Source organism: Bos grunniens, chromosome 29 (genome assembly GCF_055505025.1).
Source record: "Bos grunniens cultivar Pamir isolate PY7600 chromosome 29, Bosgru_T2T1.0, whole genome shotgun sequence".
Lineage (NCBI taxonomy): Eukaryota > Metazoa > Chordata > Mammalia > Artiodactyla > Bovidae > Bos > Bos grunniens.
The window spans coordinates 8,893,663-8,915,178 of NC_141193.1; the positions used below are offsets into that span (position 1 = coordinate 8,893,663).

At 55.5% G+C, this 21,516-nt stretch overlaps 1 protein-coding gene across 34 annotated transcripts in view; it reads right to left on the reverse strand.

The window, feature by feature from the left end:
• Nucleotides 1-21,516, reverse strand: part of MARK2 (microtubule affinity regulating kinase 2) — a 55,695-nt gene that overhangs the window by 3,830 nt on the left and 30,349 nt on the right. For 5 of the 34 annotated variants that reach the window (XM_086384418.1, XM_086384430.1, XM_086384431.1 and 2 more), the window contains 16 exons: nt 11,581-11,757; nt 11,288-11,341; nt 8,340-8,388; nt 7,952-8,017; nt 7,792-7,862; nt 7,553-7,609; nt 6,642-6,878; nt 6,092-6,211; nt 5,895-5,994; nt 5,705-5,817; nt 4,628-4,760; nt 4,191-4,372; nt 3,775-3,872; nt 2,826-2,987; nt 1,946-2,203; nt 906-932 (listed from right to left, as the gene is read on the reverse strand). In XM_086384418.1, coding sequence (XP_086240544.1) covers nt 906-932; nt 1,946-2,203; nt 2,826-2,987; nt 3,775-3,872; nt 4,191-4,372; nt 4,628-4,760; nt 5,705-5,817; nt 5,895-5,994; nt 6,092-6,211; nt 6,642-6,878; nt 7,553-7,609; nt 7,792-7,862; nt 7,952-8,017; nt 8,340-8,388; nt 11,288-11,341; nt 11,581-11,757 — 1,904 coding nt within the window. Of the gene's footprint in view, nt 1-905; nt 933-1,945; nt 2,204-2,414; nt 2,645-2,825; nt 2,988-3,774; nt 3,873-4,190; nt 4,373-4,627; nt 4,761-5,704; nt 5,818-5,894; nt 5,995-6,091; nt 6,212-6,641; nt 6,879-7,552; nt 7,610-7,791; nt 7,863-7,951; nt 8,018-8,339; nt 8,389-11,287; nt 11,342-11,580; nt 11,758-14,506; nt 14,550-16,362; nt 16,739-21,516 lie in introns of those variants that run through there. The other 29 variants (XM_086384419.1, XM_086384433.1, XM_086384434.1 and 26 more) reach the window with 18 other exon arrangements.

A 21,516-nucleotide genomic window follows, 5' to 3' on the forward strand; every position in this document is an offset into this window, starting at 1 on the left:
CTGCCCCAGGGCAGGGCCTGGGCTGCCGGCCTTGGGAAACCAGGGCTCCAACCTGCTCCTCAGCTTGGTATGCAGCCCACCCAGGCCTCCAGACAGGATGAAGGCAGGACTGGGGGCAACAGAGCCAGGAGTTGGCCCAGGAAGGCAGGTGCCTGAGTGCGGGGGGATCTCCCTCTGCTGCCAGGGCTCAGGGGTAGGATGTCCCAGCTCCTGGCTTGTGGGAACCCACAGGCCAAAACTGGAGAACACAGCCCAGAGAGAATGTTCCGGCTCCAGTCGCCCAGCAAAGGCTGGAGGCCCGAGGCCTGCTGGGGTGGGGGAGCGCTGGGCTTGTTCCACGGAGCTGCCAGAAGGGGGTGCTGTGCCCCGCTCGAGAGGCAAAGGCTCCTCGGGCCTGAGGCGTCAGGCAGAAGCCTGGACACCCCGGTGTCCCTGCAGGGCCCCTGAAGTCCTGCCATCCCAGAGGACCTGCAGTTCAGGGCACCAGGGAAGAGGAGGCCCAGGAGACCCAAAGTGAGACACCATCCCAGACACACCTCTGACCCGGGTGGAGCTTCTTCAGAGCGCATGCACAGACACGGGAAACGGCCGAAGAGGAGCCCATCACGCTTGTGATCAACACCCGGGGTAGGGGGCCGGGGGGAGGAGACAATCTTAAAGGGAGAATTTCCTGAGAAGGTCCCCCTTGCTGGGGGACGGGCCCATCGTTTTCAGAGCCATTTGCCCTCAGTGAGCAAACATGGCCTCATGGGCCACCCTGTCAGAGGCTGTCGTCTTCCCTTTAAGATGGCAGAGAGAGTGCCACACGGACATGGTTAGCAGATGGAGGAGGGCGCAAGAGCCAAAGAGGGGCGTTAGTGATGGAGGCAGGACACAGACACACACACAGCGGGCTCAACGCCTACCTTCTGGCAAACCTGAAAGACAGATTTCTAAAAAAACAAACAAAAAGACAAAATAAAAAAAGAAATAAAAAAAAAAAAAACCAACAAGACGGTATGTGGATAAGCAGGTGGGGAGTGGGCTTTACAGGTTCAAGGGTCACCCCCATTTTCGGAAGAGCCGCTCAGCGAGACTAGAGTCCCAGACACCCCCATCTGCTCATGCCCCACCCTGCAGCCCCACAGCTGCATGCCGAGGTGGAAAGGGGCCCAGCCTGGCTACGCTAGCTGAATGGAGCCAAGTACAGGAGGAAGGGCAGGCAAACCCACTCTCTCCAAGCCTCCTGCTTGCTGTATCCTGAGCTCTGCTAAGATGGCTGAGGAAGCAGGGAGATGGAAGCAGGGAGCAGCCCACGAGGCCGGACAACCGGATGCACAAGGATGAACGCTGTTCCTATGGGTCGTCAGGGGCCTGGAGTGAGAAACCTCATGAAGAGGATCTCCACCCGTTCCCACACGGCAAAGCGCCGCCCTGGGCCCCCGGCCTTCATCCTGGCACACCACCCCACCCCCACCCCACCCCATCCCGCCCAGCAGACGAAGATGGCTGCGACAGACAAAACCAACTGGGTGGGGAGCAAGGAGGTCAAACGGGGCGAGACAAGAGACCAGGAGAAACTCTCCTTGCTGGCCCAGCCTGGCTCAGGCCTCATGACTTTGCAGCTGCGTCACCAAATATAAGTTTCCATGGGAACACAGGAGAGAAGAGAGGGGCTTTTATTTTAGCATCTGAGTTCACACTCTCCTAGAGAGGAGGCGGCATCGGCCATCTGCTTGGGCCAGAGAACAAGGGGTGTGTATGAGGAGCTGGGAAGGCCTGAGAGGGATGGACAGGTCTGAGTGCCTCAGGTGCCAACAAGACTCACTTTCTCAGGCTTCCTGAGGCTGCTTCTAACCCCCTAGGGACCTACTCCCAGCTCTAACCCCAGCTGTTCTCATCCCCTCCCCCAGGCAGGTGCAGGGCCTGGCCTCACCCTCTCTGCTGCCCTAGGCCCCCTACTCACCTGCGCACAAACTTGGAGGTGAATTTGCTGAAGATGCTCCCCGAGGCCCCCCGCCGGCCCTGGCTGTTGCCAGAGGGAGAGGCTGGGGTGACACCGTAGGGCAAATTCTGCTGGTCCCGCACCTGCCGGAGCTGTCCAGCGTGGAAGGTGCTTCGACTGGACACACCCCGGGGGAAATTAGTTCGGTCTGGGGCTCCACCACTGCTGCTGATGTTGTGGGCGGAGGGGGAGGCGACAGGGACACGCTGGGGGGCTGTGCTGTGGGAAAAGAGGTGGGGGTGGGGGAAATGCATCAGGGCCCAAGAAGGCGGCCCTGCCAGCGGCTGGAGCGCCCTGGGGTGGGAAAAGGGAAGGGGAAGCTAGGGCAGAGGGAGGCAGCCACCACAGAGGACACAGAAGGAAGGGATGTGACCACTGAGGACGCCAGTAAGGGGGAGGGGGCAGGAGATGGTTTCGGGGAGGGAGGGAGGCAGGGAAGGATTCGTGTGTGGAGAGCAGTACAGGCTGGAGAGGAGCAGCTCCCTGGGAGCTCGGCAGACTGGAACCTCCACGGGACAATGCTGACCAACCCTCAAGGACTGAGTCCCTGTGATGCTGACTGTCCCCGGGTCCTAGGGAAGTCCAGGAAGGCTCAGAACAAAAAGGCTTCCTTCTGGAGCCTCGGGGCGGCTTCGTGCATGTCTGTTCTGAGAGGGAGAACTGGAGGAGAAGAGGGCCGTAAGCTACTTTGCTTCCCTCTACCTCCCGGCTGCAGCAGACAGCCACCTCTTGTGGCTAAGATGACAAGAACAAGGCAGGACCCCCAGGTGGGAAGAAATTGTGGGGGACGGAGGGGGGCAGGCTGAGGGCAGCGGTGCGTCAGCTGCCCCAGCACACTTGCCTGGGCCGCGGCACCTCACAGTTACTGTCCGTGGGGGGCAGCCCAGTGGCCTTGTTGGGGTGCACGGAGGCCGACATGGATTTCTGGTGCTGGCGGGGCCGGGCCGCAGAGACCGCGGCGGAAGCAGAAGCCGTGGAGGCCCGGGACCCTGGCATGGTTAGGCTAGGAGACAAAAGCAGCGGAGAGGCCTGGGTTAGGGGCCGGCGGGGGCAGGAGGCTTGGTTAGGAAGCAAGGGCGGGGTGGGAAGGGCCAGAGGGGAGCCCTGGCAGGATGCACGTCAGGCCCAGAAGCAGCAATGGGGCACAAGTCAGAGCCCAGGGAGGCAAGGCTGCGAAAGCGGAGGGCAGGGCGAGGAAGGCGAGTGGGCCAGAGCCTGGGGAGGGAAACCCAGAGTGCGGGAAAGCCGACAGGAGGCCACTGCCCCCGGGCTGCACTGGTCTCCTAGGAATTCTAAGAACAAGGACGTGCTGTTGCCAGAAAGAGCAGGGCGCTGCTAAGGGGAGATTTCATTAAGCTCAGAAGACAAGGAGCCAGGAGCTCAACACTGACGGTCAAGATCAGGGGGTTCTGCTCTCACAGGCACAGCTGGAGTCACCCTCAGTGTGTACACCCTTCAGGTGGGCATCTCTGGGTTCTGCCCTGAGCTGGGGTCCCTGGGGCACTGATGCCCAGAACAGCACAGTTGCCATGCCCTGGCTGCGGTCAAGAAGCAAGAAAGTGGCTGAGATGGTCATGGAGTCACACTGGGTACCCCGCAAAAAGCAGTCACAGGAGCACAGGGAGGAGGAGATGGAGGGGAGAGCAGGGAGGTGCTGGCGTATGGACGGCTGGACTGGACAGAGCCAGGACGGGACTCCAGGGTACAGGATGGGAGGAGTGCTGCTGACAGACGTCACCACTGAGGGAGCGGCTCCGGGGGCGTGGCAGGCAGGGCCCAGGCCTGCTCACCTGTCTTTGCCATTCTGGATGGAGGCCTGGCCAAGGCTGGCCCTCTCCAGGAGTGGGGAATTCCTGCTTCGGTTTGTGCTGGTGGAGAGGACGCTGTTCTGTGGGGAAGAAGGGGAAGAGCTGTATCACAGAAACCCAAAGTGGTCACAAATCCAGCTTCCTTCTTCCCTTTCTACCATAAGCAATGGAGGGGGGAGCTGGGGAGAAGAAAGGATGTTGCTTTGACTCTGGGGGGCAGGGTTTTCTACAGTAAGCACAAGTGGCCCAGGAGGGAAGGTCAGGTAGGCAGCCAAAGAAAGCCGGGTCTGGTTAAGGAAGGAGCTGCCTAGAGAGGGCAGGCCCCATAGCAAGAAGGCGGGGTGGGGGCCTGGGAAGGAGGGCGGGGCTGGCCAGGAGGGGGCGGGGGCATGGCTTACCGTGGAGGGCGTCGGGGTGGTCTTCTTCCTCTCCAGGCCAGGCAGGGGGCTGGCAGGCACTTTGGCTGTGCTGCTGGCCTTCCGTCCTGACTCCCGGTCCTCCTCAGGCCGCTTGTTTTCTGCGTTGCTGCTCTGAGTCTTCTTAGAGTAGGAATTGGAAGTGGGGATGGCAGGGCCAGCTGCTGGGCCAGAGGGACAGTGGGAACGGGTAAGGGTGAGGGAGGCACACAGAACACCCACCATGTGCTTCATGCTTCCTCCTGTGTTGCCAGCAACCCCATTTCACAGGGTTGGAGGGAAGTGTACTGCAGTGACCTGTACAAGGACATGCTAATACGGGCTGAACAGGGACTGAAACTCGGCTGTGCCACCCGAAGCCCCCAGAACCCATCGGGAGAGGGGTGAGCCCCACACCTGCCACTCTCGGAAGCACTCACCCTGGTCACTGAAGCGCCGCTGCTTGGGGTTGGCGGAGACGCTGCGCTGTACCTTGTGGGAGGGGGAGGGGGCACTGCTATTGGCCAGATCAGCTGAAGGCCGGGGCTTCAAGGTGATGGTGTCGCCCTCCAGCTGCGAGAACACAAGAGGGAGGGGTGAAGAGCTGCTTGTGGAAGATCCCACCTCCATGCCACATTCCTGCCTGACACAAATCCACCTGGGCTCCCGTGAGACACACCCGCTGCAAGACCAAAGTGCATTTAGATAAACACAGAGAAAAACAAGTAGCAACGCAGACCCTGACAAACAGCCAAAGACACACCAACCTCCCCACAAAGACCCCTGCCCTCAGAGAGGGACACGGACACACATGCGCGTGTGCGCAAGAATGAGCATTCAGACTCAGAGACATCCCCCAATACCTCTTGAGCAGGCTAAGAACCAAGGAAAGGAGTCTGACACCACCAGGGGGACAGGGAGGTCACACGTGCGTGCAAGCGGCACACAGATGGTAAGCAGGACCCGACCCCCAGAGACCCATGGGTTCAGGTGCAGACACGGTGACCCAGACAAGCAGAGCAAGTTACGAGGCCTCCAGATGGACAGACGCGAGGGATGGATGCGCAGGCCCCCAGATACACACTCCCAGACATGAGCACTGAGCAGAAGCAACAGACTCACGGCTCCTGTGAGAGACAAAGCACCCAGGAATCCCGAGAATTCCCGACACAGAGACACAAAACATATGGAAACACGCCTAGGGGCAACAAAGAACTGACCCAGATGGACCGAGACCCTGTCTAACCAACACAGAATGAACCAGATATACTCACCGTGTGGTAACCCAGACCCAGGCCCGACCCCATCAGCTTTCCTATTGAACCACTGATGGCGATCAGAGAAAGCAAAGGCCAGAGGGGCCTTAGCGACCCCCATAGGTGGGGCTTAAAATCAGTCAGTAGAGAGCACAGCTACACAGCTACTTGGAGATGAGGTCTGCCCTCAACAGCTGCTAGAAGCAAGGGGCTGCTGCTGACAGAGGACAGCACACATGGGGACGGAGCGGGGGCACGCACCTCGGAGCTCTTGTAGCCCAGGAGCAGATAGGTGGCCATCACCTCGTTGTACCTCTGGCTCACCAGTGAGTCCTGGATCTCTTCCCGCGTGTAACCCATGGACACCATCAACTCTGCACAGGAGGGCACACAATTAAGGCGGGTCCTGAGTCCCAGGCAGGCTCAACCTCAGTGCCCAGCACAGCCTCACCTGTCCGCCGGGGGTCCTTGTAGTCAGGGAGTGGCTCCACATAAGGCTTTAATTCATCATCTTCATGACCCACATTCATCCACCGATCTTTCATGATTTGCTGGGGAACAAAGGGAAGGAGAGGGCAGAGAGGGAGAACTCAGCCTGGAGGTTTCCTTGGGACCCAGGACCTGGGCAGAAAGTCTCAGGCTGCTCACCTCTAAAGTGCCTCTCTTGCTGGGATTGAGAATGAGAAATTTCTTGAGCAGGTTTTCACAGTCTGTGGACATGTAGAATGGAATACGGTATTTCCCCCTCAGTACCCGCTCCCGTAGCTCCTATAGGAGGGAAATTTAAATCAGCCAAGGCCAAGGGTTTAAGAAACCTAACATCCAGGCTCCTGACAGTTTGACTGTCCAGGCAGATAGAAACGAAATATGATAGGAGGCAGAGGGCCTGGGACAAGGCCCCTCACTAAAGAGGCATAGATACCCCACGCCCTCGGGCTTGAGGAGCTCGTGGCTTGCAATCCTGAGTGCCTTGGAAAGGTGAACAAATGTACAATTTATCCCAGCTCTCAAGAGAAGAACTGAGATGATGATGCTGGGTACACAATGCCTTTTAATAGCTGCTACCTCTTGTAAGCTCTTTGAAGCTCTGGCTCAGGAAAAATGTAGAAAAGCAGTGAAGGTGAGAGGTTGGGGACAAGACCAGAGGCCAAGAGAAGAAATGAGAATTCAAATGATCTAAGCCTGCACTTCACTCCACCTTGAGGTTCTGTCCATCAAAAGGCAGGGATCCGCTGACCAGTGTGTACAGGATAACTCCCAGGCTCCACACATCCACCTCGGGTCCGTCGTACTTTTTGCCCTGGAAGAGCTCTGGGGCAGCGTAAGGAGGACTGCCACAGAAGGTATCCAGCTTGTTCCCAAAGGTGAATTCATTGCTGAAGCCAAAGTCTGCAATCTTGATGTTCATATCAGCATCCAAGAGCAGGTTTTCTGCCTGGGAGGTAAGAAGGAAAATGTGAGGGAACCAAGTGGACCACACCAAGGCACCGGACAGGAAGGAGCTGAGGGGAACGGAAGAGAAAAAGCAGGAAGTCATCTTCAATCTTAGTACTGTTTCCACCAACTCCAGGGCGGCCTCCAATCTGTGTGAAGACGCTGGGCTGGGTTGGAGGAGGGTGGCAAAGGCCGCTCCCCACAAGGCAGCTGTATGAGGGCTGGGATCTGAAGGCTGAGGGCTGTGAGCTGTGGAAAGCATCCCTGTCAGGCCTGGGTTAATCGTGGTCACCTGCGAGGACTCAGGGGCCCGGAAGACCCAGAGGCAGTCTCACACACTAACATCTGAGGGACAGAGCTGGGAGCGCTCACATCTGCAAAGCAGCTGTGAATCAGCTGTGGGACAGTCAACCCTGTCTCCTCGGCTGGCTGCCAGACCTGGCAGCACCTGAAGAGGTGGAATGGCAGAGGCTCTCTGCTCGCTGGCGGGAATGGGAACCTAAGTCCAGTCACACAGGCCTGTGTCAGAAGCAGCCCTAGGGGCTTCCTCATCATCTCCAAAAAAATTACAGGCTAGAGCTTCCCTGAACATCAGGGTGTCATGGTTCTGTCACCGTTCACAAAGGTGAACGGCCCAGCCCTGACTTGGACGCGGGAGACGAGCGCGTGCCTTACCTTTAGGTCTCTATGAACAATAAACTTCTGGTGACAGTACTGCACAGCAGACACTATCTGAAAGGAAGGAAGAGGGGTCAGCCCGGAGGCGGCCGCACGGGCTGGGGGAGCTGCGACCCTGTGACCAGCTTCCAACCTGCCACGTTCCGAGGCTGCTGAAAGGCAGGCAGCGACTCCCTGTATGCCAACCCCCCAGAGCAGAGGTTGGGCCCATAGCCCAGGGAGGGAGTCACACCCACCTGGCGGAATTTGGCTCGAGCCTCTTTTTCTTTCATCCTGCCATGAGCCACTAGGTAATCAAACACCTCTCCTGCAAGTGACAGGAGTGGGGTCTACATCAGAGCTGGCTGGAGCTGGGGAAGGCAGGGACACAGGAGCGAGAGGCAATTCCATACCTACCTCCACTGGCGTACTCCATGACCAGGTAGAGCGTTTTCTCAGTCTCGATCACTTCAAATAACTTAACTGCAAGAGCAAGGGCCAAGCTCTGAGTCGGAGCAGTAGCAGGGGATCACAGGTCAAGCCCCGACATGCACAGGGGCATCCTCAGAATAAACGTTTCCTCCTCTCCCATTCCTGCTCTCCCGAGGACAAGCTCCCCTCATGGCAGCCACACCTCTAAGGATAGCCCTGAGTGCCAGGGGCAGAGCCGGACTGAGCTGGGCCGCCCCAGAGGCGTCCTGGAAGACTCCGGACTCCAGCCGGCACCGCGCCTCTGGGAGGAGGACTACATGTGGGAACTGGAGACGCGAGGTGGGGGAGGGAGAGGAACGACAACGGTCCTCACCTATGTTGGGATGGTTCAGAACCTTCATTATTCTTACTTCACGGAACAGCTGGAAAATAAAAGAGCAGCAGGGGTCATGCCTGCTCAGCTTGCTCCCCTCAGGTCCCCTCCAAACAGATCCATTGCTAGGATGCTTTTTGCGAAAGAGCAAAGAGGCAGGGTGAAGAAACAGTTTGGCAGTCCAGCTCTTCCACACCCGTCCCCAGGGGCTGAGGACCCGAGTGGAGAGGAGAGCAAGAAGGGTCAGCTCGAGGCCAGCGGGGCTCTCCCGACCTGCATCCTCAGGGGCAGCATCTGGACCAGCCAGCTGCGCCCTCAGGCACTGTCTACTCAGATCCAGCCCCCCAACAGCAGACGGTTTTGGCTGGATGCCTCCGAAGGAGGGAGCGTGAGCCCATGGACATGAATATTTAGAACCTGAGCTGCTCCTACGGTCCACAGACAAAGCAGACTCAGTGTGGTCTGTGTGAAGGGGCAGGGAGCTCTGAAGGGGGACCCCACTGTCTTCTGACTTACGGAAGCCAGAGGGCTCGGCACTCGTGGGTGCATCTTTCTCTCTTGGGCCTCTGGGTGGTGACAGAAGAAGCCACTCCTATATATAGCTGATGCCAATTTTAATCAAATCCACCTACACACACTCACGCTCTCTTTGTGAAACAAAATCAGGGACTCCAAACCATACATTTCCATGAAGAAAAATGACAGAAATGAACCCCATTCCCTCTGCGGGGGCCAGAAAATCGGGGGTGGGGTTTTGGTAACTTCTAGGCCTTCCCACTTGCACAAGGAGCAGAACCAGCTGTTTTGTGTTTTTGTTTTTTGAGGGGTGGTATGGAGACCTAATTTATTTTATAGGGAAAAAGTGAACCTATCTTTTTTTCCCCTTTAATGAAGTCCCAGAGCTTTCCTGAGCTAGAAAGGAAATGGGAGACAGGTTTTCCAACTCTTGAAAACCTGATTCTGACCTTCACTCCCTTTTCCTGTTAGAGCCCAGGTTTTTCCTTGCTTTCTTCCCTGGCCCAGGAGATAAAGTGGATGAAGAGGCAGGAAGTCCTGGACACCACCTCAGGGGCAGGAGTGGGTAGCAACACTGAAATGGGGCCTGAAGCCAGCTGCCAGGGTTCCTCCCCTGAGGGCACTCGCTGGGCCTGCGAAGAGTGCCCTCCTAGGGGAGCGTGGACTTGGCTGAGCTGGGTTAGAGCCCTGAAGAGGCCAGCTTCTTCAAGGTGTGTCGTTTAGGGGTTGCTGCCGGGATCAAATTTGAACAGAGTGATCTGGCCAGAGTCAGCCTGGCCTTGGCCACGGAGTGTGTTAAAAGGGACATCTGTCTGGTGCTGGTGTCCTCCAGCCAGTCAGGAAGAGGCAGGGAGAGAGACAGGTGGAAAATCGGACGGCTGATCTGACGCTGGCAGCCTGACATGCTCCCAAGACTGAATGGCCCACACCAAGTTGGCTTCTGCTCTGTGGGGTCCGAGCCAACGTGTCAAGAGTAGCCCTCTTTCCCTTCCTTCCGGAAAGCTCCCAGCAGGGAAGCCCTGGTGATGAGAGCCACATTTCCTCTGACTCAAAGAACCTTGAGCGGATCCCAGGGGTAACAAAAAAAATAGGAAACACCTTGGTTTTGGCCGTCAGCGTGTCATGGCACCTCAACCCACTCTAATTCTGTGAGTGTCTCAGTAACAACTCCCAACCCCGAGCCCCAAGCTTCCCAATCTCGCTGTAGTTGGCTCTGTTAGCATGAGGTTATACCCTCTCCTAACCCAAGTAACACAATGTGCTCATGAAAAGGAAAGCTCAATCTGCCATGAGATCAAAAGATCTGGGTTAATCAGGGTCAGAAAATCTGAGCCAGGGTCATCTGGAGAATGAGCAAATCTGACTGACCTGAAATGGGGCCGCTTTCTGGGAGCCCGTTGGGAGATTTCTTCCTTCCCCTAAACTGCCTGAGCCCATGGTCGGGGGGAGAGGGCTGTTTCCAGCTCTACACCAGCCAGTCACTGGTAAGCTGTCCCTCCTCTGCAAATGAAAGCCTTCTTTCCTCACTCCTACGTATGTGGTGCCACCTGGAGGGTTCCTTGACCAGCTAGTAAGACCTCAGTTTCCACTGTAAGTCAAGGGAAGCAAAAGCCTCACCTTGCAAAGACTACATGCAAACGACTTTGCAACTGTTAGTCAGGAGGAGCCTAAAAGTGAGAAGGAAAACTGGGAGTACCTGTCCTTAATCTGCACGTACTATCAGAGGCTTTTGACACTGGAGTTCAGTTTCTAAAAACCCCAGCCCTCCATTCCCATTCTCTGAAATGGAGCTGGCCCAGAATCCAGGGGCAGGTTCTCTGCCTCCTCTTATCCCTGTACTTCGAGACCCACTCCCCTGGATCATTCCAGATGTTAAAGCAATTGCTTGTGTTTCGAGTAATAGCTGTATACATGCGTTTTTGCATACGGGCTGGTCACAAGCCAGAAAATAACAAGATGCAGGAAGTAGGTCAGACAGGTAGGCCAAGGGGCTGGGAAAGGGCAGAAAGACTTCTAACGAGCCAGTGCCTGAGGCCAGGAAGCCCAAGCAGGAGAAGTCGGCACACAGGATCCAACAAAACCCTGAAGATAGCAGAGCCATGGAGAGGGATAGTGGGGACAACAAAATAACCAGAGAATCTGAACTAGGGGTTCCAGTGTCTGTGTGTGTGCTCAATAATGTCTGACTCTTTGGGATCCCACAGACCATAGCCTGCCAGGCTCCTCTGTCATGGAATTTCCCAGGCAAGAATACTGGAGTGGGTTGCCATTTCCTCTTCCAGGGGATCTTCCCGACCCAGGGATTGAATCCGTACTTCCTACACTGTGCCACCTGGGAAGCCTAGGGGTTCAGGAGGAGGTCCAAATGGGATCAGCAGATGAGTGACTCCTGACAGAGGTTTAGAAAGGGACAGCATGTACTGTGAGCTTACTTTCTGGAGGCTGGAGGAATTCAGCTGCGTCTTGTCAATGATCTTTACAGCTACCTGCACAAGAGACAAAAAAGCCCGAGATTATCTCTTTGACCAGGCTAAGACCAGGATTCAAATCTGCTTCTTCCTTCATATTTCCACCTTCTTCTGGCCCTATCCCTCTGAGTATCCCTCTCTTTTCAGATCTCATTTCTGCCTGATAAACAGAAGGCTGTCTTGGGGAGTAGCCCTACCACTACTGCTGGGGTATCAACAGCGGGAGATGCTGCCATGTCCCCAGGTCCAGCGCTCACCTCTTTCCCAGTCAGGATATGCCGAGCCAGCTTCACCTTGGCGAAGTTACCCTTGCCGATGGTCTTGAGGAGCCGGTAGTTGCCGATATGGGGCTGCTCGTCAGCAGAGGTGGCTGAGTTGCGGCCCCGCAGCATGTTGGACTTACTGCTGGGCTTGTCGAGGTGTCCCAAGGGGGGCTGCCGGGTAGAAACACGCACACCTTGAAGTGTGCCACCCTTCAGCTCCCCACGCCCTGGCCCTTAGCTCTCTGCAATAAATCGTAAGAGGCTGGGGTGGGGGGGCAGATGCCAGGAGGCTGGGAGGCATGCAGAGAGCAAGTCATAAGGCAGGGGAGTAAGAGGAGAGGGAAAGCGAGCCCCACTTCACTCCAGAAGAGCACAGCCGGGGTCCAGTGTCAACATCCTACTAGGAGCCGTCCCATCCCTGGCTCCACTCTCTGGCAATACGTCCCCGTGAACAGCCCAACAGTTCCTCCTCCTCGTGTAGGGGAGCGCTGCCTACTGCCCTCCCTGTGGCCTGCTCACACTTTAATCGGGCGAAAACTGAAGACTCGCAGGGGCAACGTCGTCAGAATTACTGCAAAGCACTCGGCACCCAGTGCTTTACATTTCTCTTTACCGAGTATGACTTTATGTTGATTCGTTGTCTATCTCGTAAGAATGGAAGCTCATGAGGGTGGGCACGTATCATTTATTCACTGATACAACCCAGCACCTAGGTAGCCTGGATTATGGTAGATGCTCAATAAACACTTGTGCAGTGAAAACATGGAATGATGGTCTGAGCAAGGCCCTCCTTAGATATCCCCTAGCTCAAGTAAGGGTGTGAGGAAGCAGAAATGACAACAATTGGCACCAACAGACACATAAACATAACACAAAAAAAGGCATGGTCCAGATGAAAACATCCATCTGTATGAAGACCTGTATGGCCCTCAGAAGGCTAAATGTAGAGTTCCAAGTGATCCACTCCTAGCTACACACCCAAGAACAACTTGTACACCCATGGACGTTCATAATATCCCACACTCACAATCGCCAAACAGTGGAAACAACGCAAATGCCCATCAACTGACAAATGGACATACAAACTGTGAAATATCCACACAGTGGAATATTCATGGGCAATTAAACAAAGAAAAAGGAGTACCAACATATGCTACAACATAGATGAACCTTGAAAATGTTATGCTAAGTGAACAAGACTAGCCATGAAGGACTGCAGGCTGTACAATTCCCTTTATATGAAATGCCTACTCTGGAGTGGGCAAATCCAGAAAGACAAAAAAAGAGATGAGTCTAGGGCTGAGGGGACTCCCCGAAGGGGAGGGGGCCTTAGGGATGACAGCTAAGGGCTGAGGTTTCTTTCTGCGGTAATGAAAAAATTCTAATGAATTTTTCATTAGAATTCTGTGACTGTGGTGATGGATACACAGCTCCATGAATTTACTAAAAGCCCCTTAAGCGTACACTTTAAAGGGTGAACTGTATGGGATGTGAGTTACATCTCAATCAAACTGTTAAGAGTCTGGTCTAACACTGGTCAAGAGCCCTGATCTGCCTCTTCAGAGCACCCGATGCCACTGCTCCAGCGTCATGCGGGTCAAGGGCAGCCAGAGCCCTATCCCAGAGCCATCCAGAGTTGTCCTGGAAACTTCAAGGATACAATCTGGAAGCAAGCAGTGGGACCAAAGAAGTGTGCCTCAAAGTTCTTTCTTTCACAGTCCTTTCTGGCTCTCGGTGAAACCCTCAAAAACCACAAAGAAATGACTTGTTACCACCCAAGGAACTGTCCAGGGTTCCTCGGCAAGGAGCATATGCTTCCCCAAACAGCTGCTTTTCAGCCCTAAGGGGCCACGAACAAGGAAAAACTTCCCTCTGCCCCCACTTCCAAGAGAGGAAGATGGGTGGAAAAGTTTCCTTGGCAACCTCTAATTCACCTCCTAAGTTCCTGGTCACGCCCCTATTTTCTGAGGATATGAACCAAAGGCAGCAGGAGTCCGGCAGTCACCAAGTCCTAAGAGTTTGGAATGAGAATTTAGTGTTGACCTGAGGGTCTGGGTCCTTCGCTCCCAGAAGCTAAATCTGGGCATCTGACTGCCCATCCTGAGCTCGGCCCCTCTGTCTCCATGTTTCTCAGCCCTGGGGCTGCTCTGTGTGGCACAGCTGGCCAGCACCCTCTCCCCACTCCTCACTCCCAGGCTCAGCTGCACACTATCTTCAAGGAACAGCAACAAATGTCCTCCATACTGGAACAGAGAGGCGTGATTAAGAGTACAGGTGGAGAGACAGACTGCCAGGGTTCAGGTCCCAAATCTGCCTCTTACTCAACACATGTTAATTTTACTATCACCAACAACGTCCTTAAGAGGGAGATGACATTACTACAAAGCAGGAAGAAATCCTAAAAGATGACCGACACGGGATGATCCCACGTGTGGGTGCCAGCAGATGGTCTAGTGGGTGCCAAGGAGCTCTGTCCAACAGACTGAGGTTCTAGGTCAGGTTCCCCCCACTTACTAGCATTAGTTTCTTATCTGTAAAGTGGTGATAAAACAGTCCTATTTCACATTCATTAGGTGACAGAAAACATATAAAATGCCTTTAGTTCAGTTCAGTTGCTCAGTCGTGTCCGACTCTTTGCGACCCCATGAACTGCAGCATGCCAGGCCTCCCTGTCCATCACCAGCTCCCAAAGTTCACTCAAACGCACGTCCATCGAGTCGGTGATGCCAGCCAGCCATCTCATCCTCTGTCGTCCCCTTCTCCTCCTGCCCCCAATCCCTCCCAGCATCAGAGTCTTTTCCAATGAGTCAACTATTCACATGAGGTGGCCAAAGTACTGGAGTTTCAGCTTTAGCATCATTCCTTCCAAAGAACAGGTAAAATGCCTTAGCCAATCTTAATAAAGAACAACCATGATTACCATTATTTTTGGATCCTGGTGGCTCAGACGGCAAAGAATCCGCCTGAAATGAGAAGATATGTGGGTTCAATTCCTGGGTTGGGAAGATCCCCTGGAGAAAGGAATGGCTGGGTGACCCACTCCAGTATTCTGGCCTGGAGAATTCCATGGACAGAGGAGCCTGGAAGGCTACGGTCCATGGGGTCGCAGAGAGTCAGACACGATTGAGCGATTTTCATTTCACTTCAAATGCTACACAGCCTGTCTGCAGAGCCAGAAGTCTCACGGTCAACAAGACTTTCACATCTAAGTCAAGTCCTCCCAATCCAGCTGCAGCTCAGATGGAGGCCAAGAAATGTAGGGTCCCCCCGCTGGGGAGATGTCCCTGCTGGGGAGAGGTCCCAGCTGGGCATTGGCCACCTTGCCTTCACAGGAAGGGACTCGCCAGGGCAGCTGCAAAGGGTTAGTTCCAAGCGAGGTCTCCAGGACACTCAAAGAGAAGGTTCCGCCTGTCTGGGTCCCAAAGCAGCAGAAAACGCTGGGGCATGTTCTTTGATTTCCCCGCTTTACAAGTCATACGTTCCCCTTTCTGACCAAACCACTCAACTCTCAGGATGCCAAGGACACAGTCCTTCTCTCACCCTTCTGCCTCTTCCATGTTGAGACACAGTTCCCACAGCAGGGATGAGGGACAGGAAAAAGAGAAAGTCCTCAGTAGGTAATGTTCCTTGGACCAGGGCCCTGCACCAGGCGGCTTCTTTGAAGGCTGAAGCAGAGGCAGGGGTGCAGGTGCGACCATGGAGACAGAGCCTTCCACGGCTCTGACTAGGCCCATGTAACCTGGACACAGATCTCACCAACAAGGTGGGAGGCTGATGACTGGCTGTCCTTCTGGGCCAACTAAACAGGATCTGGCCAGAACCACGCTCTGCCCCCCACCTCCATCCTCCTTGCACACAGACACAGAACACGACATCCTCCAAGCTCTGGCCAACACCACAGAATGGGCAGGCCCCAAAGGTCTCAGGAAGTCCGCTGAAAGTAGACACCATGGCCCTCAGGGAGCTTTCAGAAAGAACAAGGGGTCACCCTGGGAGGTAGGATTTGGAACCAAACAGCAAAACACGCAAGTTATTTAGCAGGCCTGACTGAGAAGTTGGGCCTAAGCAGCTTTGGGGTCCTCATTAGAGGACAGGGGAGAATTTAGGGCATGAAGATGAAGAAAAACAAAGTCTTCTATCCAGTGGGCCCTTCAACCTGGGATCTCAGAACCAGGCCTAGGCGTGTTGCCAGGTTTGCCCGGAAGACAGCCTCCACCCCGAGCGGCCCGGCGCTGACTCAGGTAGGCAGGGCCCCTTCCCTAATGCTGGAGGCTCTGACCAACAGTTCCTCCCAAGAAAACCTCACGCTTTGGGGCCTTGAACTCAGGGCTGGCCTCGAGTGTCCCGAGACTTCCCCAGGGCCGGGAAGGGGCCAAGCTGGGAAGGGCGACAGGCGCTCCTGGGCCAGAGGCAGAGTGCGCCTGGGCCCTGTGGAACGGAGCAAAGCTGTCCCTTGGGCACTGCCCGGGGGCCATCCCGGCTCTGTCTCCCCTCACCGTGGCACTCGTGCGCCCACCCGGGGCCGCGGCCTGTCTCGTTCCTTTCCTTTCACTCTGGCCAGGCCTGCTGACTCCACCTAAGGGTCGACTCTTCTCGGGATTCGCCCTCTTCGTTCTTAGCCCGCGCCTCTTCCCAGGAAGGGCACTGCCTTGCGCTAGTTAGTGCCTGGCTCCATTTAGCAACTCCTCAAGGATCCTGTGTGTGGGGTGGGAGGGATGAAAGAGGAGGGGGCAATTCCACAGCAAAAAAACACAACAAAAACAGGGGGAAACATACCCGGCTGGAGAAAGGGACAAGGACTACCAGCGACTTCCATTCAGCAGAGCCCAGAGCAGAACCTGTCAGGCAGCGAGGGCAAAGTACAGAGGCCGGGAAGAGCCAGGCCCAGGGCGGGGGCTGCTGGCGCCGTCAGCCACCCTTACTCAGCTGAAGCAGGCGACACCTTCCACCACCTCCTCAATGAAAAAGAGCGCGGCAGCCAGGCCGAGCGGCTCTGGGAACCTGGACTGTGTCGCAACCGAAACCACCACTAGCAGAGACAGCCCGGGCTTGGCAAGGAGAGGGACGGGGACAGAGCCCCGCGGCTTCTTGCAGGCCGGGGCCGGTGGCCAGGAAACCCGCGCAGTCCTCGGACACTGCCCAGGAGCCAGGTGGGAGGAAAGGGGCCCGAGGGGAACGGGAAGGGAGGGAGACAGAGAGAGAAAGAGGCGGGTTTAGATCCACTTCCTTCTCCCACCCCTCCCCGGAAGTGGGCTGCCCCACCCTCCCCAAGGTGCTCTGCTGGGTAACAGCTGGGAGAGGGTGAGGAGGAGACTTACTCCAGCCCAGGCTGCCATAAAGCCATTACTGCACCTGCAGCAGGTGGGACCTGGATAGGGGCTCACACCTGGGAGCGGAGGGGGGCCTCCGTGTGAATCAGACAGGCTGCCCCAGAGAGCAGCGGCAAAACCGCCATCAGGACCAAGGGTGGGGGTGGGGGGAGCAGGACCCGCTGTCCAACAGTGGCAGATGGACCTCCTACTTCACAGAAGGCAGTGTTCAACCTCAGAAAAGTGCACACTCCCCTTGTATGGAGTGTTCTGGACACAGTATCAGGAGACTCAGGAACCCTGGGAGCCCCTTAGGTCTATGGATTCTAGAAGAACCTTTGTCACTGATAGACAATGAGATGTTTAATCCTAAATTTTGCCCAAAAGTTGGGTACAAACCAAACGTTTCTCTAATTCCTTCCAGCCCCGATTCTGGGAGACTGTCTCCAGGCTCCCCCGGGCCTGGGCACAGCAGGGGCAGCCATTCCTCACACCTGCCTCTGGCCAAGCCCCTGCCGTCCAGGAGCCTGCTGAGCCCTCCTTGCTGTGTTCTGGTACTGGCTTTTCCTCTGGTTGCCAGATCTACTTCACACTCATTCCACTACTCTAGGCTAGCATCTTTCCCATGAGGCAACTCTTTTTAAAGCACTCAGGCCAGGAGGCCATAAACTCCTCCAGGGAAGGGCAGAGCTGCCGGTGCCCTCACAGCACCTGGCACAGACACATGGGAGACGGCGCTACTCCGTGTTCACCTTCTGTATAGCCCTGGTCAACAGCCTCGACATCCCTGGTACTACCGTCTGCTGTATATCCTGTGTTCTCCACACCATAAACCTACAGGGTAGGTAGCACGTTCATTTTACATGAGAAATTTAAGCACAGAAGTTAAGAGACTTGCCCAAGGCCAGCCTGCCAGTGCAGAGCTGGGCCTGGGGCCCAGTGCTTTCGTGCCCACTCCAGCACTCTGCTGTTCCTCATGCTTCCCTTCAACCCTTCTTGAAGACTACTCTGCTCTTATTTTTCCCCAAAGAAGCAGAAGTCTCTGGCTCTTCGTTCACAGACTAGGAGAAGGGAAAGATGTGAAGACTCAGGAAAGGTGCTTGGGACGGCAGGAGCGCCATGTCTGGTTAAGGCCAGTTGTGGGGCCAGGTGCTATTTCACAGCACCCCCTCCTCTCACTCCTTCAAAGTGGGCACTCAACTCAGTGCAAGAGATCAGGCTTTATTCTGGACCCTGGGCTGTCAGGCCTGCCCCCCGACTCAGACGCCAGAGTGAGGTCAAATGGCTGCATTCCCTAGGCTCCAGGGTTCTGTGATGTGACACAGGGATCGTTTCCTCGACTGCATGTGTGGGAGGCAAAGTTTTGTAAACTGAGGAAGTACCGAGCACTGACTGCAGAGACACTGTGGAGAGACAGGGCAGGCCTGAGCTGGTGTGCCACGGGGCAGAGCACTAGCTCTTTCACCCGCCCTCCTCACGTACCCAGGAGCCTTCTCTGCACCCGCTCGTCCTGAGCAACTGTCCTCTCAACTGCCGGCAGTCAAGAAGCCAGTGGAGCGTGCTGGGTAGGAGAGCTCTGGGAAGGCTGGTGAGCATTGACAGGTGGAGGGCCTGGACGCACCCCCATCATGAACTGTGACCCTCCGCCTGAGGAACCCCTGCAATCCCCTAACACTCCACTGCAGAGGGGCAGTGGGCTTGTATGAAGAGGTAGATGGATGCCTCCCCAACAAAGGAGGCCAGCAGAGCCTGCGACCGAGGCGAAGCCGAAAACAAGGTGGCTGACTGTAGTTCGGCTGTCTGAGCTGCAAGTCTCACCCTGAGGATGAGAGACCGGGACTGCAGCCCAGGTCGCACAGGGAGTCCACGCGCCTCCCAGCAGCCACGGCAGAGCCAGCGCCTGCCTGGAAGTCTGGCGGGCAAGAACTGACCACAGTGAAAGCTGAGCCACCCTCCAGCTCACACTCCTTCATGCACAGAAGCCACCGTGCCAGGAGCACCCCTCAGATCTCCTGTCTTCTGAGTCACTTGAAATGCTGGGCTCCTCTTCAAACACAGTGGATTCTATGGAGCAACCAGAGCTTTAGAAGTTTCCACACTACTTCATCCCTGGGCATCCACTCGCCCAGGGCCTGGTCTCTGTCTCAATCTCCAATTACTGTTGCCTGTTCAGCACACCTTCACTGAGCGCCCACCGCTGAAGCCCGTTTACAAAGTCAAGAGAGATTTGGCTTCTGCCTCCAAGGGACTGAGAGGAGCGGGACCGTACACGAGACTCACGATGAGCCTGTGGACGGCACGGCAGAGCTCAGGAGGCGCCAGGCCTGCTGGGAGCCCTGCTTTGCTCCTTACCAGCTCAGACCACCACCAGTGAGAACACTTGGAGCCGCCAGATCTCTAGACATGAGGACTCTAGCTGCTCCCACTTCAGAGGATTAGTGTGAAGAGGAAATGAGAAAATCCAAGCCAGTGTTGACATGGAGCCTGGTGCGCAGCAAGGTCTCCGCCATGTTTTCTGTGATCTCTCTTCACTTTCAGGTAGGAACTTTTGTTTTCCAACTACAGGGGTTCTCTGAGCTCTGAGAAGAGCTATAATCTCTAAGAACTTGATTACAAGTGCGGCAAAGCTGGTATTCCTTCTAGAATGAGGAAAAGTTAAATTCCTACCATGGCAAGGCTGTCAGACAAAAAGGACCCTCCTTCCTAACATAAAACCACTCCTGCCAGGAGAAGTGGGTGAATAAGAAGGCAGCCACGCCTCTGCCCTCAGAGCAGCCCAGAAGAGGAGGAAGGTGTGCCCGCTCTTCCCATCCTTGTCAGCTCCTTAACCCCTTCCTTTCCAAAGAGGCCCAAGAGACAGCCGACATACCAGTGCCACACGGTGCCACGGGCTATGGGAAGCTCACACTGCCAGCCTCACGCTCCATTCGGCTCCTCCCGTACCAGTGGGTTACTGTAACCATGGAGACCAGCAAGTTCCTCCATATCACAGGAGAGCCAGCCTGCCAGCAGCCCAGGGCTCTGGGGTAGGCAGAAGGCAGTCTGCATCAGAAAGGTCTGGCTCTCCTGACACAGGATTGTGGGGAGCTGACGGAGACGAGCCAGGGCAGCCGAGGTGCCCAGGCCACCCTCTAAGTGCCTTTTCTTTGCCCAGTAGTTTGTCTTGAGCACACCGTCTGGCCGTCAAAGTGGTGCAGGGTGTCCCTCCGGAGTCAGACAGACTTGTGGTGGGACCCCAGCTCTACCACCCTGGTTCCTGTAGGGAACGGATTGGAATGGATCGGAATGGTGGTGTGGAAAGCTACAGATATACATACTGAAAGGCTCCTGCTCTCATGAAACACCTTCTTTTAAGTGGTCCATGTAAGTAACCCTCTTATCCCTTGCTTATCCCAAATCCCTTTATTCAAATAGTTATCCAGACATCTTCTTAGCTGAGACTGACCTCTCTCTCTCTCTCACAGCGCCCTGTCTGTGCCCATTCAGCTCTTCTGACTTTGGGCTTCTATACCTTAACCCCACTCTTTGTGCTCTAAGAAGTCAGAGGTCACCCTTGTGTGCCGAGTGCCTAACAGGGCACGCACCTAGCTCCCCTGCTTTATAATACTTGTGGAAATTATACAGAATAAAAGTGGTACAACTTTATGATCCCTAAAGTTGCTTCCCTCCTCCCTCAAGGAGATAAGCAAGGGCAGAGGAAGGAAGATCAAAGCTTCTGGCTGCAAGATCCCTCTCCCCTCTTTCAGGGCGTTTACTGCCCTTTGAAGTTGACTGGTTACTGTCTGTCCTTCTCACTAGACTACACCATACAGGGAAGGCCCTTGGTCTGTCTGATTCATGGCCCACAACAATGCCTATAGCACAGAGCGGAAGCATTCAGTAAGGTAATGAATGAATAAATGCGTACGAATGAAAAAGAAAACATGTTGGGGCATCTTCATGACAGTTTCTGGGATCTACACCAGTAACCCGTATCAGTGTACTCTGCACACAACATCCAAGCGGGCAATGGGCCACAGACTGGGTGCCCCAAAGATGGGTGACATCTGTGAAGCGTCAGTCTCACTAACAAGCTTTCTCTCCAGTGGAGACAGGGCCCTTGGTATGCCATCTCTCACAAAGCTCGAGGCCAGGGTGGTCATCAAGGAGAACTGGAGACAGACTCAGAATATAGGCAAAGCCAAGCAGCAGCTGCCCCCTACTCCCATCCCCGGCTCCCTTCATCCCAGAGGGGCTCCCTCTCCTTGAACTTCCTGCTGCCCCACAACCCCCAGGCACTCGCACTTCACACGGCTCTCTGCCTCTCCACATTCAATCAAAACCACGGTGTCTTGCTGTGACAGTGCAAGGCAGCTGAAGCCACTCGAAGAGCTACTGATTTGGGGAAGTGACAGAGACTTTAGGAGACATTTCCTTGGTGTTTGCCACACTGAGAGCTTTGCTTCAGTATTTCCTCCTTGAACCAATGAATTGAGTGGACCCCAGAGATCACCCATACACCCCTGCCCCGTTTCTTTGTAATAATCAGCATCCCCACTCTGCCTCCCACCCCTCCTCAAACTGCCTCCTGTTACAGAAAAGCAGAGGAACTAAAAACGGCAGCTGGGGAGCTCAGTTGACT